Source organism: Quercus lobata, chromosome 8, assembly GCF_001633185.2.
Source record: "Quercus lobata isolate SW786 chromosome 8, ValleyOak3.0 Primary Assembly, whole genome shotgun sequence".
Taxonomy (NCBI): Eukaryota; Viridiplantae; Streptophyta; class Magnoliopsida; order Fagales; family Fagaceae; genus Quercus; species Quercus lobata.
The window spans coordinates 14,857,864-14,875,043 of NC_044911.1; the positions used below are offsets into that span (position 1 = coordinate 14,857,864).

The 17,180-nt window shown below is 33.9% G+C and overlaps 1 protein-coding gene across 2 annotated transcripts; it reads right to left on the reverse strand.

The window, feature by feature from the left end:
* Window positions 1-3,497: 3,497 nt before the first annotated feature.
* LOC115958346 (G-type lectin S-receptor-like serine/threonine-protein kinase At4g27290) lies at window positions 3,498-8,800 on the reverse strand. 2 transcript variants are annotated; one of them, XM_031076750.1, is made up of 7 exons: window positions 7,029-8,800; window positions 6,775-6,888; window positions 5,074-5,231; window positions 4,770-4,980; window positions 4,230-4,467; window positions 4,003-4,153; window positions 3,498-3,926 (listed from the first exon to the last, which is right to left on the reverse strand). In XM_031076750.1, exons 1-7 carry the CDS (start codon window positions 8,323-8,325, stop codon window positions 3,633-3,635), a joined length of 2,463 nt encoding a protein of 820 aa, XP_030932610.1. In that variant the 5' UTR covers window positions 8,326-8,800; the 3' UTR covers window positions 3,498-3,632. The 2 variants fall into 2 exon arrangements, with proteins under 2 accessions (XP_030932610.1, XP_030932611.1); XM_031076751.1 differs by lacking the exon at window positions 3,498-3,926 and having other exon boundaries at window positions 4,016-4,109.
* Window positions 8,801-17,180: the final 8,380 nt, after the last annotated feature.

The window sequence follows — 17,180 nt, forward strand, 5'->3', positions numbered from 1 at the left end:
AGGTATTTAGGTTGCTTTTGCAACATTACTCCACTTAAGTCATAAACAAATTTACATACTCTTGTATATATATACACATCAAAATTTTCAACAACCTCACATCATGCAAGCTATAACACAACCTATGACGTTACACAAGCACTCACATGCACAACTCCCTCTAAAAGTCAAGTAGAAGATTTGTGATTAAAAAGGATAAGCAAATAAGTGATGTCACGGAAGCCTGAAGAAAGCACACACGATACTTTCTTGATAGAATAGAAACTAAATTGTTAGTTTCTAGGTAGTATACCTTGAATCCACAAGGTGCTCCTTAAATCCACAAGGTGATAGGTCTGAAATCCACCAGAGAAAACAATAGGCAAAAGTCTGAATTTTTATTGATAATCAACTATGAAAAACGTTTACAGACTTAGGGACTTATTTAAGGGCTCCATAAAACTTGACAAAAAAGAAAATATATTCTATAATAACTCCTAATTGATACCTAACCATAACAATAACCAAATTTGACCTAAAAAGCATTAAAGGCACCTAAAAACAAAGAAATAAAGGCCCTAAACCTAAAATAAAGAATTTTACATAAAAATACCAAAATTAAATAATTTCAAAAATTAAACAGCAAATTCTATTCTACATCAGACCCCTTGACTTGAAAAAACTGGTCCTCAAGTTGATAGTTGAAATCTGAAATCTTCCACCTCCAAATAAACAAATACTTCGAATGCTTTAATAACTTGATTCGGTTCTAAAACTTGAATTCTTCATAAAGTGTAGCATAAAATTTCTTCTCATCTACTTCCAGTTTATTTGCAACATCAATCAACAAAGGGTTGATAATAAAATTAAAATTTTCTACTCCAAGAAAATCAACATATTGTGTGGTCATCTTCAACAAATTGACCAGAACCTAGGGATTGTGGGTAATGGACTCATCCTCATATTTAACCTTAATTGGATCTTCCACAATATTCTCAATAATTAGCATCTCTTGATTTCTGTTAATTGGATCTTCCACAATCAACTCAATCTTCTTTTCTTTGACCTCTTCATCAAATTTTTGAGAAGTAGTATCTTCAAGTTTCAATTCAACAACTTATTGCAAGTCGTGATCTTTTTTTACCACTTCAAAATTTTCTTTAGAAATTGATTGTTTCTTCTCAACCCTCAAACCCTTTCCTTACTTGACACATGGATTTGGCTGTGATAATTTTGGATTTGTGGTCGACTTTTCATGTTTTGAACATATTGCTTTTCATATGAATATACAGATTTATAATCAACACTTGTATAATCTAGTATATCATAATAGTCATTAGGAAACCATTAATCAATTAATACATTTTTCATTCTTTGCCAAGAGCAATTAGATGCTTACCTTGCCGCTTTTTATCAATCTGAATGTCTTCCCACCATTTCTCAGCTTCATCGTCCAATTTATTAGATGCAAGCCGTACTCTTTCTTCATCACAAATCTTCCAAAAATTAAAATACTCTTCAAAATCAAGAAGCCAATGAATAAAATCCAACTTACACATATCTCTGTCAAAGAATGGAATTTTCTTGTAGTTAGGAGTGCATCTTTGAATATATTGAACATTGTTGTTGTGAGATGATTTCCTAGCAAGAAGAGTAGCAATCTTTTGCTCGATTTCACCAATAATTTGCTGATTTTTTTCAAGAAATTGTTGATTCTCATCAAGGGTCTCTTTAAAAAACTCAAGGAACTCAACCCTAGTGAGGACTTTTTTGTTGACGTCGTTGTTGTGGTGGTCACTGTGTCATCGGTTAGCCATTAGACTAGGGTAAGTCAAGGCACTAATGCCACTTGATGTTGGGAAGCCTGAAGAAAACACACACAATGCTCTCTTGATGGAAGAGAAACTAAACTGTTAGTTTCTAGGTAGTAAACCTCGAATTCACGAGGGGTTTCTTGAATTCATAAGGTAATAGGTTTGGAATCCATCAGAGAAAGCAATAGACAAAAAGTCTGAATTGAAAAGCGACTATGAAAAACGTATACAGACTTAGGGACCTATTTAAGGGTTCCATAAAACTTGACGGACAAGAAAATATATTCTAAAATAACTCCTAATTGATACTTAACCATAATAGGAACCAAATTTGACCTAAAAAGTATTAAAGGCACCTACAAACAAGGAAATAAATGTCTCAAACCTAAAATAACGAATTTTACATAAAAATACCAAAATTAAATAGCAAATTTTGTCCTACATCAATAAGGATTCAATTCAACATTTAGTTTCACCATCAAGGCATTTGAAGGAGGATTTGAATGCAAGTATAAGAATCACAACTATTGAATATATATATATGGGTTTAATTCAAGTTACACCTAGTGTAACTGTAAGCAATATTACACTACCTATAATGTTTTATTGGATTAATATTTCAAAAATCCCACCATTGAATTACATTTTTTCTATATTATTTACCCACACACACACACACACACACCAAGTTTCTTACCAATTGGATGCTATTTACTATTCAATTTAGAAAACCATCTTTTATGCACAATGTTAAATACAAAAGCTTGAAATTTAAAAATTTGATTGCTGACATAGTTAATGATCTCAAATAATCTTGAGAATTTGTAAGCAAGTAGATTTATAGAATATAACTAGGATGAAAAGTTTTGTAATTTTTCATTAAAAAAAAAAGGTATCTAGGACTAGAATCATGTAAATATTTTTATTTTCTTTTGATCCAATGGTGTAATTCAATCCAATATCAATAAAGATTTATATTAATTCATGTTTTTTTTTTTTTTTTTGGATAAATAAGTAGCAACTCCATACACACACACACACACAACACACCATTGAGGTTTTCCACGGCGATTAGGTTTAGGCTAAATTTAGTCAAAAAATGGAATCCTTATACTATGCCATCTTTAGATAGCTATATCTCATTCATTTTAAATCAAATCAAGTCACGTTTGTGTTCATTTTGAAGGCCCAAATATCTAGTGTCAAATGAAACAAATTTCTCTTAGAAATTTATTATCATGTAAAAGATATCGATCAGAAAAAGATCATCAACTTCTCAAATTTGAGCATATTGAAACTTTGTTTTCTTTGAGGATCTTTCGACTGGGACTTAACCCTAATACAATTTTATTGACACAACCTAATTGTGACATATTTAGTCATTATTTTCCTAACATATCTTTGAACCCTAACTAATTTGATAATTTAATATCTTAGAAAAAACATAAATAAATAATCAAACAAACAAATTTTTTTTTTTAATTTTTTTATTATTATCTTGCTTGCTTATGTGCTAACTTGTAGATTTCTGAATCCTTACAACATTTCTCTAAGGTTGGTCACCATTAGCTTTTAGCCAACCATTTTATAGGGGAGAATTTTTTGAATGAGAACTTGAAGTCTCATTAGAACTACTTTCTTCTCTGTTAAGAAACTAATTATATAGATTGTAAGCATGCGTTAAACCTTTTTGTTATTGAATAAACCATTTTAAGCCTTTAATATTCAAATAAGACTAATGTCACACACTTGGGGAATACAACTACGTTTAACTTCCAAAATGTAAAAGAGAAATATCAATAATAGGATATGTAATAATGTAATTAATATGACATTTGGCTATCGACCCTCTATTAAAGTAACAGTAATTTCATTGGTTGAAGATGATTGGTTCTTGCTTGATGAAGATGATCTTTTTCCTACAAAGGAAGCAGGCTCTCCAGGTTCAGGTAATGAACTCTCACCATGCAACATCATAACTACTGATGACATGTTAGGTCGATCTTCAGGACTTTGTTGCAAAGATAAGAAGCTGATGCGGAGGCAACGTACAATCTCCAATAGGATGCAAGAGTCATTTAAGCAAGTATCAATCAGTTCTAAAGGCTTTCCTTCTTTCCATAATTTCCATGCCTAAAACATAGTAAAATTTCATCATTTTTTGTTTCATTATATGTAAAATAGAGATTCAACTCTTTTGAGAACTCACATGTCCAACAAGGTTTAGACCATCGCTTGGATGGAAAAATCCTCGATTTCTCTTTCCACTTAATATCTCCAACAACAATATTCCAAAGCTAAATACATCAGATTTTACTGAAAATAGACCATCAATGGCATATTCAGGTGCCATATAACCACTGCAGAACATTATTAAGAATGAAACTCCTTGATTAGAAAAAAAAAATGATAATTGAGCATGTTAAGAATACTTACTAAGTTCCAACCACTCTATTTGTATTTCCTTCAGTCTGATCTCCACCAAAGATTCTAGCCATGCCGAAATCTGAAATTTTTGGGTTCATTTTACTATCAAGTAAAACATTACCTGCTTTGAGATCTCTATGTATAATCCTCAATCTAGAATCTTCATGAAGATAGAGAAGCCCCTTTGCAATTCCACAGATAATGTTGAAGCGCATAGACCAACCTAAAACTTTAGCCCTAGTTTGATCTGACAAGTTTCTAATTTATGTTAATACTATGTCCAACTTGAACAATAAAAAAAAAAAAGGAAAAAATTTTCCTCCAAATTGGGTTAGAAAAAATATCCTCCACATGTATTAAATTAAATAATTTAAATAAGTCATATGACTATTAAGTAGATTACGTGACTAAAAGTATACATGGGTTGTTTTTAAAGTTGCACATAGTGAGTTGAAGGAAAATTTTCTCTAAATTGGTTCGGAGAAACTTTATCCATAAAACAATTCATGAAGTTTGGAAAAAATTATTAAGTGTTTGAGAAGTTTGTACCAAAAATGAAGGAGTCTAAGCTTCCATTGGGCATGTATTCATAGATTAGCATTTTTTCCTCTCCTTCAATGCAATAGCCCAAAAGCCTAACAAGATTACGATGTTGCAATTTGGCAATCAGCGTAACTTCATTCTTAAACTCATTTAATCCTTGTGTAGAACTTCGTGAAAGCCTTTTCACAGCAATTTCTTGTCCATCTGTTAGTGTACCCTGAAAATTCACATTTGTAAGTAGATTTTATTGATAATGAATATGATGTGAACTTCGTTTTCTATGGACTTTATAATTATTTGGTAGATTTACCTTGTATACGACTCCAAAACCCCCTTCACCAAGCTTGTTATTATTTGAAAAGTTGTTAGTGGCAATGGCTATGGTAGTTAGGTTGAAGAATGGGACCTCTAAGTCTTCACTCTGGCCTTCAGTGTTCTGGTCTATCATCACATTGTTTTCCATTTTTTCTAATAAGAACAAGATAGGCTTCACATTATACAAAGGAAACTAGAATATGACAACTATTTAATTTGGTTTAGACCCATCAATTAAATCAATTATATGATCCAAAATGTCAATATTAATAGCAAAAAAACAGCATGCAAAATAATAAAAGAGATAAAAGCATGAGAAAGAATAACTTTTCCTTACTAAGGTTAACCTATCCTAACTAAGGAATCCATTATAAAAGGACTTTTATAATCTTGATCAAAACCTTTGTATCTAGACTTTACAGTTCCGAAAGATAACTCAATGTTGTGACCACAATAGGTTTAGAACTCTGAATTTCTTCTATGGATTCCTTCACGAACGATAAGTTTGAGTCAGAAAACTAGAAACTCTGGCTCATTCTAAGGTGCCTCCTTGAATATATGATTTAAAATGAACTCAGTTGAAGAGAGGTTATGCAGTTTCAAACTTTGGATCACTTATTTTTTATTGCACTAGAATGATTTTCTCATGAAAGCTCATGGGATGATAGAAATGGGTATTCTCTCACTATAAAAACTGGGGCTATAGCAGTGTTTTTAAACCGCGGCTACAGCCCCAAAAAAAGCTGGTAGAGATCTCTAAAAAGATTTGAATTTTTGCTTCTCTAACCACGCTGGAAATCATGGATAAGTTTATTTTAGTAGGTGTTTACATGTAGGGTTAGAATTCTAAGCAGAACAAGATTTCAATTTTGTTTATAGAATTCTCACTCAAGTGACCTTTGAGCTAGAGTTAGGTGGGGCCTTATTTCTATGGGCTTTAATGAGCTGCTGAGCGCACATGTATTTACTTGCTTGAGAGAGTTCATAAATTAACCCTTTTTTTTATATCAAATAAAATATATATAAAAATTTACTAACGCCCATATTCATCTTAGGATAAAATACTATTTTGATCCCTAAATTTTATTAAAAATTTGTTTCTTATCCTTAAATTTTAAAAAAAAATCATTTTTCATCCCTAAACTATTAAAAAGTTTATCTTTCATCCTTAAATTATTGAAAATATTTCACTTTTGGTCTTTAAACTTGAAAAAAGTTTTTTTTTTTTTTTTCATCCTTAAACTATTGTAAAAGGTTCTTTTTTTTCTTTCTTATTTTTGTATATAAACCATTTTCAAAAACTCTTTAGAAAGTTTCAAGATTTAAAAAAAAAAAAAAACTTTTTAACGTTTAGGAACGAAAAACAAAATTTTGATAATATATAAGGACCAAAATAGTATTTTATCATTCTTCTCATTTATCCTTTAAATTTCTCTTTTAAACACATTTGCTATAAGTACTACAAGTGATTCAAGTTCGCTCACAACCGTGGTCTATTGACATTATTGGACTTTCGTAATTCTTTCAAGAAGCTTATGCAAATTTTCTTCCATAGCATGATTTTTTATTAAGACTAGGTGGCTATACATCACAGTTTTCTTGTACATCATCTTATTAGCTGCTCTGTACTATTTTAGAAGTTAAATCAAACAATTTGCAATATTTTTCCATAGTGGGTAAGGGGAAGTAAGATTACCTCTTAAGTTTGTCCTTTTGCAAATGCAGTAGGGAATCAAGAGCACCCCCAAAACTACGGCAATGGTAACCACAACTACTATTATCATCTTCATCTTTTGCTTGTCTTTCACCTCTTCACAATTGATTTCACAATAGAAAAGCAAAAAAAGTTTAGGTGCAGCAGAATTTAATGCAATAAAACAAATGGAAACAAAGATCTTAGTTTGGATTGCACATCAAAATACGAATAAAAGAGCATCGAAGAATATATACCTTTCTCTGAAGCAGGCATTCGAATATATACATCCTGGCGCAGACTATTAGCATCCTGCCCGGTAAGTGTAATCTGTCTAATATCAATTAGATCCCCAAACCACATGGCGCAGCCACTTCCTCCATCTCTAATATCCGTGTTTGAATAAGCCATACAGGTACAGTTGTTCATACATTTCACTCTACATTCCTCAAGATTCATACTTAGGTTCACCCAAGAATATGTGGTATCTGGCAATTTGTACCCAAAAAACTTGTCAAACCCAATTTTATCTTTATCCTGGCAGCTCAATTGGGTACTGCGTATACATCCCTTAGACCACTCGTCTGGGTTCCATGTATCTGGTGACTTAGGCTTGAATCCTTGTATACATTGACAAGCAGGTGACTCACCAATGATGCAATTTCCATAAGCCCCACATAAATTGTAAGCATCACAGTTGTCTCTTGGTAAATATAAGTACCGCTTCCATTTTCCATCGACCCATATGTAGCGCTCATACTGAGTTTGATTCATAACTGCTCTTGAGATTAAAGACGTGTTAATCATGTGGAACATGAAGTATACCTCGTCCTTCTTGTACACAAAACTGAAGTTGTAAACCGGGGTGGCCCTTAACTCCGGTACGCCACTGAAAACACGGCCATTCCATGGGCCAGTCCGGAAGAACTTATCGGAGCCTTTCTTCATGACTATCTCAGGGTAATCATGAAGTTCAATCCCCCAACTCAGTTCTCCTGGAGATGGATCTTCTGGACTCTTCCACGCAGTTAGGCGCCTTTCCAGACCAGTACTTAAGTCCCATCCAACCTTCATCCCTGGTAGCCAAGTATCAGAAGGATAGTCAAAGCTCTGCCACAAATAATTTTCTGGGTTTTCTTCATTCTCTTCTCTTAATACTAGATTTCCTGAATCTAAAATCTGTACTATTGGATTCCTGGCCTCTTTTGTCGAATTTGCCGACCAAGCAACAGTCGAATTCTGGTTGAGAAGAACAAGTTTACCATAGTTGTTTACCATCAACAAGCCAGAGGAGCCGTTGATTGGATTACGCCTGTTTGCTACCCAAACAACCGTTCTAATTGGGATATTGTGATACCAAATTCCCAAGTAACGGTTATTGGGATTACCTGGACTGAAGAACCCCAGGACAAAGCCTCCATCTTTAGAGACCAAGGTTGTGCCCTTACTATCACTGAGGGATTGGGATTGAGTAATACTGTCAGCAGTATCGGAGGATACAAAGGAGAAAAGAAGCAAATTGGAACTCAAAAACACAAAAGCAAAGATGTCCATTGCTTTCTGTTCTTTGAACTCTTATCCAACATGTTAGTTAGACCCATTATGGTGAGCAAAGACTATAACATAGAATTGAAGGTCATACATTGACCCGTGTAATTTTGGTAGTTCGTCTTGGTCCCAACTATTTATGGTCTAGGATATGAATCATGTGACTGGTCGATCGACTAAGGGATACGGAAAGGTGAGAGCACTAGGACTTGAAATTATAGAGCAGGATTCACGAATATTCTTTGATTAAAACGAATCAGGAAATGTGCCTTGTCATACATTCAAATAGGAGCCAGATTTGTCTTTTCTATTTTTGCTTCCGTATTTATGGGAGCTGGGCTATTAGTAAGTAGGTGTGAAGTTTGATCCAGGCTCATAGACAACTGAGAAACTTGAGATGAAAAAAGAAATGTACAGTGTGCGAAAAATCTGTAGTTTATTGAGCAGAAAATTTCTTTCTAGTTTTTCTCACAAATTATGGTAACTAAGCTAGAGATGAATATAAACTAAACTAAGGCGCCAATATTTTCAAGCACGGGTGGGGACCTTGATCAACAATAGTCATGTAAGAAAAAGATGTTCATTGTTTTTTTGGTTCTACACGTCTTTGACTTTGCTTGGTTCCCGTTGAAAAAAGAACCTATCCCATGTGGAGCGATACTACTCCACATACTATGCTACACTTGTCTTACATTGCAGACCCTGAGTTGTAGAGATAAAATTGTGAGTATATTTGATTGTGGCATGCAACCGATTATAATATATTAGTTTGAAATTGTGGCTAAATGTGTGTTTGTGTATAGGATTGGCATGGAGCTTTCACTATCGAGTATTGACACGGCTACTGACTTCCTGTACCTGTGCTCAGCGATAACGTATTCGTGGCCTTAAACTTTCCACGTACATTTCAAAAAGATCTTGGATTTTACTTGAGCCAGCTGTCCATACATGACATAATGGTGAAAATGTTGCTGATTGTGTTTCCAATTCATATGAACTACCAATCATCCATCATCAATCATTTAATCAATGTGTGGGTCTATATATATATATATAATAGAAAGAGAGAGAGAGTTACACTTGGAGTGCATTTGGAAAGCGCATTTTGCGCTTCTCACATTTTTCCTTTTTTTTTTTTTTTTTTTAAGCCGTAATTTTTGACTTTTCTTCAATTTACATTAGTAGGTCTTATGCATTGTTCACAAACCCACAGACTTCACTTTTTAACAACTTTTTCATTAAAAATGAATTTTATAATCCTATTTATACATTTAAAAATTATTATATATATATAAGCTAAACCTTATATATATATATATATATCTATATATATATATATGGTATTTACTAACGTGTGTCTTAGAGCATACATTAGTAAATCATTTTAGGAAACTTTTATGGAAAATTGAAAAAGTAATTCACTATTCTAACACCTTTTTCAATTTTCCATAAAAGTTTCCTAAAATGGTTTACTAATGTATACTTTAAGGGTATATGTTAGTAAATCTTATATATATATATATCGCTTAGCTTACTTCCAATACCTTTTTTAACTAGATATATTATTTCGTTTTAAATATGCAATGATAAGTGGTAGTGAGTTTTAATCTTACCTTTTATTTAGTTAGTAGAAGATGTGACAGTTTTTCATTAAAATAAAAGGAGATTTCAATTAAAAAAATACTAGAGGTTTTTTTTACCTCTATTTAGGTTTTGCTATGTGGCGCTTTAATATTGCATTTAGCTATTTTTACCTCTATTTATTAAGTTTTTATTTTTTATTTATTGTTACCCAATAGATTAGAGTAACTTATTTTTATTGTTATATAAAATATGAGCTGCTCTTGATAATTTGATCAGATGTTATTCTCTACAAAATAGACTGATAATTAGACCAAATGTTATTCTCTACAATATAGACCAACTTTTAAAAATAGACTAAACCTTATGAAAAGCCCAAGCCTAGTTATTATTTTACATATTATGACCCAAGTCTAATTCTTTCCACATGTAAGTCAAAGCCAAAACTCTTACCCACTTACAAACTCTCTTCCTCCTCCCCCACCTATAGATGATATTTCTAGATAATCTCATTCTCATGAAATCATGTCTTCCTTTTTTCTCAATTTCAATTCAACCCACTTATAAACTCTCTTCCTCCTACCCCATGTATAGATGATATTTCTAGAAATCTCATTCTCATGAAATCATGTCTTTCTATTTTCTCAATTTCAATTTAATACGTTTTTATCAATTAATAATGTTCTATGCAATTTATGTTGGCAAATTCTCTTTGTCATCAACCAGTGCAACAAAAATTTATATAAATCCTGAGATTTCTATGGTTGTTGAAATAATTGACAAATGTATATTTCTAAAATTTATAATAACAAAAAAGGCCTAATAAATAGCATATACTATCTCGCAAAATGCCATTTACATAATATTTTCTTTAAAAAAAAATTCAATGATAGGAATGGTAAAAAACATGATCCGATACAAGAAATACCAAAAATTCATACAAAACAATTTTAATAGGAGGATTTATCTTTAAAGAATATGAAGATAAGCAGAGATAAAATGCATTTAATGAGATCTTACGAAACAGGTTTGTTAATCATTTCAAATTATATTTATCATTTACTTGAAAAAATAAAAATACATCATATTATTTACATTAAAAAATAATACATATTAACTTCTAAATTCATTGCAGGATGTGAACTGCAAAGGTATTGCAATAATAAGCAACATTAATACAACAATGAGTTGGTATTACATTTTGGGCGTGCTTTGTGGAAGGAATGTCAAATCGCAATCAAGATCATTTTGGTATGCAAAAAGTGAAACAAAAACAAATCTCCCTTTCTTAATGTTAGAGGCACTCTCATTAACTACATACTCTCCATAATATATTTATTATATATTCATCTTACTATAACTACTATATATACAATTGCAAACTACTTTAGATACATGATTCAAATTGAAGTTTTCGATGTAACTGACAAAACAACTTGGCATTTTTTATCGAGATGTTGAGAAAATCCTAAATAAATCTGCAAAAAATCTTGTTGAAAAATAAACTGAGGTACAACTTATTTAAATTATTAAATTATTGTAAAACTTGTAAAGTTGTGATTTCCAACTCTATTGTGTTGGCTTTAATTTTGTACCTATTTTGATTGTAATTTCTTCAATCATTTTCCCTGTATGTATGTGGGTTTATTTGTAAGGGATGAGTATGAGAAAGCGGTGAAGAATCAAGCTTCAAAAGTTGAATCGGTGGATTTTGCGACTAGCTCACTAGTAGCTTGTGAGAAGCAACCCGCGAAAAGGCCACATATGGAGCACATGACTGGAAGATGAAGAGTTATGCCAGGCTGTTAATTTCATGATTGTCTCGCTAGAAGGACCAACTTGTGAAGGACCCGCAAAATTTTTTGTTGGCAAAAAGTTATGTTTGCTTTACCAATTCGTTACCCACACTATATATACCTTCATTACTCACAAATTGTAAGAAGTGTTTTTCAAAGAGAAAACCCTAGCAAATACACTTGAGAGTTAGAGATTGTTATACCCACAATTATCTACACATTTCCTTATGGTTTTTCTCTAACTCTTACCTCTCAATTTCTAGATCTTTGAGAGGTTGCTAGCCCAAACACTTACCACACCCATTCTGAGTGTTAAGTAAGATTTTGGTGCTCTTGGGAAGCATTGGAAGGAGCCATTCATTGGCGGATGTAATCAGGCAGAAATGTGGGATCTAGAAAGCTAGAGAAGACAAGACTCAGAGAAGTTCGTTGGTAGCTGGAGCTTAGAAGGCTCAAGTACATTTGGGTAGACTAGGCTTGGAAGGTCTTTTGTTATTAGTGTACTCCAACTTTATTCTCTAGTGGATCGATTTCGACTTGGAGGGTTGTGGAGAGGTTTTTTGCCGAGTTCTTCATTTTCTTCTTCGATAACACGTCTCGGTGTTATCTTGTGTTTGCATCTCTCTTCCCTACTCTTTGAGCTTTCATTTTATTGTTGATGATGGATGAATATGGCTTAGGATAGCTTTATTGGTTCATTGTGCTTGTTTACTCTAGTTCTGCACTTAGCTTAAGTTAGAGTAAAAGCAATCTAGTCATAATTTTTAATTGAGGGTCTAAACAAGCTCTTATGTTTTAGCACATATCCAAGCTTTCAAAACTATTGATCATAATTGTGGTGGATCAAAATTGGCTAAACTAGATTTCAACCTCACACAGTTTAGTTATAAAGATGGGATGCCAATCAACCTTAGTTACCATTTTTTAAACAAGTTAATCAAGTGATATTGGAATGTGTGCTTGGTATATATATAAGTCAGGAAAAGTTGAATAATATAAGTTTGGGATTGACTTAACAATGATACTCGGTTTTAGTCTGAGGTGAAAGTTTATACTTGTTCTTGTATGACAATACTCTCACTCTCTTCTTTTTTGTTACAATTCTTGATCCTCCTCCTTGTAAGGATCTCTTTCCCTTATATAGTAATCCAGATTGCATCCTAGCATTTCACTTGGAGGGCCAAGGCTTTTTCCTCAGATACTTGTGCCATCAGGGTCTTATTGGAAGGTTTTTCCTGTTAGGTTTTGAGTTGTGTTGACATTGTTTAGGGGTTATTCCACCATTAATGTGGCCAGCTACGTGGGTGCAGAGCATTGAATGCGGAGGTGATGGATGCTTTACCTATACCCTTCCTACATCCGTTTAATGACAAACTTCCCTTCCTTTCCTCGGTTATGTGTTTGGTGGTCTTCATAATTAGTCCTCTACCCTTCTAGGGATGTATCCGCATCCTCGGGTTCCTCGGGCATTCTGATCTTCTCAAGTTTGGTGGTTGCATTAATCACATTTGCTTTGAGGGCTTCTTGATGAAACTTCCAAAGGTGTGCCTCTATTGTCTTGACCTCTTCTCATTCATTTGTAACCTCGGTCTCCATGCTCTTATCCTTAGTTTCTCATCCTTCCACAATAATATATATTAAATTCCTCATATACAGATTGATATTGGAGAAGGAATCCCACATGATTTGAAGAAAATTTTAAGGAAAAAATGCATTTTCCTAATTCATTTGAATGAATTCAATCTAAAGGATGATTTTGAAAATTACATAGTTGCTGAGATTTTTGATGCACCTTCAAATGACCAAAAAGGTATGGAAGGAAAAAAAAAACACAATCCAATATGCTATATTAATTCTTTTGCTACACTATTCATAAATTAACAAAAAAAAAATATAAAAACATTTACAAAAAAACTATCACATCACTAAAATTTCATATAAGTGCAAATATGTACAAAAAATATTAGCAACAACAAATATGCAAGTCCAAACTTTAAAGGATCCAGTGAAGAGTCTTTTAGTGCCAATTTTTTCGTGATTAACACAAATGATGCAATAAAATGAAAAAGTGATGAAAGTTAAAAATGAACAAATAGGGACCGACCAAACTTCAAATATTGAAGATGAAGAAACAGATGATGATAACATAACCCTCAACAAACTTCACAAGTTTTGCCATACTGCAATAACAAAGCATTGAAGAAACGAAAAAAAAAAAAAAAAATCGTAATGAAACTCTTTATTACATCACATAATAAAGTTCAATAATATGGAATGAATTAATATGCTTTTATCAACTTTTATTATACAATATTACTCCAAAGTTTTTTTTTTTTTTTTTAAATAAAATTTTTATTTCTCATCACTTGAATTGAATAATTATATTGTATATGTTTGTGCAATTTATAATTGTTTCTTCTTATGATGAATTCATTACTAACAAAGTTTTATAACAAATATACGATAATATATGTACAACATTCTCCAAAACAAATTGTTGATGCCCATTTTTGCCAAATGGCCCAATGGCAAAGAAGCCCAAAAATAAGGAAAATGAGAGGAAAAAAGAGTATAATTGGTCAAAGTAAGGTAATATATTCAATGGGCCAATGTGGCAGGAGAGATAGCTAGTAGGCCCATGAACGCAATAAGGGGTAAAGGTAGAGTAAATGAGTTGAGGAAGCCCAAGAGAAGTGGTCATAAGCCCAATGGGCCAACGTGGTAGGAATAACAACCAACAGGCCCATGGACACAATAAGAGGTAAAGAAAAAATAAATAGGCTGAGAAAGTCCAAGAAAAAAGGTAATAAATCCAATGGGCTAGCATGGCAAGAATAACAACTAATAGGCCCATGGTCACAATAAGAGGTAAAGACAAGGTAAATGGGCCGAGGAAGCCCAAGAAAAGAGGTAATAAACCTAATGGGCCAACATGGCAAGAATGATAGCTAGTAGGCTCATAGGCTCAGTAGGAAAAGGAACGACGGAAATAAAAGCTCAATGGGCTGGAAGGGCAGAAACTTCTGCCCTGACATTACGCAATCTATGAGGAAAGGAAGGGAAGCAATACAAGCCCAAAAGCCCATGCACCCTTCATGTTGTGGGAGGTAAGCACAAGCCCAACATACATAGTAGAATGAGATAAGGCAAGAATGACAGGAATGTCATGGGAGTAAAAGAAGATAAACGCAAAGGATAGTCGAGCTCACACAAGGGCTGAAGCACCACCTACTTGTACCCAGCCAATACAAGAGAAGTGGGCCCTTAGTCAAGGGATTCAGATGGTGTGGTTTGGTGGTGGGGAGAAAAGAGGGTCTATTCTGGGGTTCCAGCTGAGGCTTCTTTTGGGGAAGTGCCTTGCTAGGGTGGCATTTTGCCCAAAAGAGGCAAGCAAAGGACTAGGGCCACTTGATACATGCCATAGAGGTAAGTGGTGAGGTAGTCTAATCCTTATCCATTGATGGGGGCAACAATTGAGAGGGGGGAGAAACAAAACAAGGTATTTTGTTTGGAGATAAGGAATGGTGAAGCAAGCACGCTCTGAGCAGAGGTAGTGGCTGGGCAACCAAGGGGTTAGTGGGCAATCTTGGAAGGATGCCCACAAAAAACCAAAAACGGTTGGTGGAGCCTTAGGGACAAAATGGAGAAATCCCATAGAATCAAGTAGTATAAAAGGGAAGGGAGGTAACCATGAATGGGGGATAGAGGCAAGATGGAGAGAAGAGTAAGAAAAAAACTAAGAACTAGAGAACAAAAGAAAACTAAGTAGTAGAAAAAAAGGAAGGAAAAGAGTAAACACGAGAGAAATAGGGGCATGCATCAGTAGACCACATTTTATCTTCTTCATGACATTCCCACCCTTTGAAGCTCTGTGAATTGGAACCTAAAGTCATTTAGGTTCTTTCTCCAGCACAAGTAACTTCAATGGTAGAAGCTTGAAATGAGGTTACACGTATTAGGGTTTGGTTCCCTTTTTGGACCCAATCCAGCTAAACGATTTAGCCTAGGATTGGGAAAGCAAGCCATTTCTATTACAATTGCTTAGAATTGTCGTTGCTACCCTATGGTGGCACCTTTTAGTTTATTTGACATTTTCGCTGTTATTCACCTTGTTGTAGTGTTTTATATTATTAGTATTATTAGCCATTCTGTTTTGATATCTTTTACTCTTACTACTGTATCAATTGTTCTGTTGTAACCCTTTTTTATTTTTATCTGCGGTATTAGTTATTTTGCTGTATTAGTTATCTTATTTGCTGTATTAGTTATTTTTTGCTGTATCAGTTGTTTTGCTGTAACCCCTTCATTTAGCATATTTTATTATTGAAGTCATTCTGCTGTAGTATTCTTTGCTATGCTAGACAGTGGATCCGCCATGACCATACTTGCTGTGTTTAGCCTACTGCACCACTCCTGCACTATCTGAACATTGGGCATGCGTGGCTTGTGCAATAGCTGGCCTGCGATATAATTCCCAAGGGTCCAGTCCCGACTCCCTTACCCATTAACTCACAGGCCTTGGTGTAGCAGATAGGCCCAGAACCATCAACGTAAAAAGGCCCCCACATTAAATTGTCAACTCCATTAGGGAGATGGGAAACAGACAGGGAAGGACAAGCAATCCCTTTGTGATTCATGACTCCAAGATTGAAGACAATACAGAACATGAGTGTTATGCCTTTGCAGGCAAAATCATGGTTAGCCAATCAGGTAGAGGGCGCCAATGGAGCGGGGGCTGAGCCACAACTGCAGCAAAGAAACCCTGCAAACAACACTAACTTTTTCATTGAGGTACTGTAGTCAATGTAGCATTCCTAGAGGTAGTTGATAGAGGAGATGAGCTAGCTAAAGGCAGATAAGACTTGTTAGGATATATTTGGAACTTGTTAGAACATATGTTATGTAAAATTGGCTAATCCTTTGACAAAACTCACTTTACTTGTAATTGGGTAGATCTAAGATGAGTTTAGTACTTCAAGGAACAAGAGTTCAAGTCTAGTATTGAAGTCATGCAAGTTTGTCCAAGAAATAAGTGAAAAAGTGTTATTCATTAAAACTCGATAGATATCTTGACACATAGATATCTATCAAGGTTTAATAAGGAATCTTGGCAGCTGCTTGACAGAAAAAGTATCTATTGAGAATTACAAAATTCAGATTTCCAGATTTGTTTTTACGCATATCCAAGTGTATTTGTGTAGGGTTTCTTTTCTTACAATGCTAGACATATATAAGGATTATTTTAAGGGCTGTCAAAGATGATGCAAGGTTATGCAACTTGATGCAAAGTCATTGTGCATGCAAATTGTGATCGAAGAAAATTGCCCTAGTTCATCATATTCTTGTAGAAGCTACTGCGTCTTTATGCCGAGGGTTTTGTAACGAAGAAGCTTCTTGAACTTCATCGTTTGGATGAACTGAAGAACTCTGCAGCCAACACCTTTTTCAAGTTGGTGTGTTAGTCGCATACTTGGATCTGTGCAT

Coding starts and splice junctions, on each gene's coding strand:
- LOC115958346 (XM_031076750.1), bottom strand. CDS start 8,325: ATGGACATCTTTGCTTTTGTGTTTTTGAGTTCCAATTTGCTTCTTTTC. Junction 4,468..4,769: donor CTTAGACTCCTTCATTTTTG/GTACAAACTTCT, acceptor GAAACTTGTCAG/ATCAAACTAGGGCTAAAGTT. Junction 4,154..4,229: donor AATAGAGTGGTTGGAACTTA/GTAAGTATTCTT, acceptor AATGTTCTGCAG/TGGTTATATGGCACCTGAAT.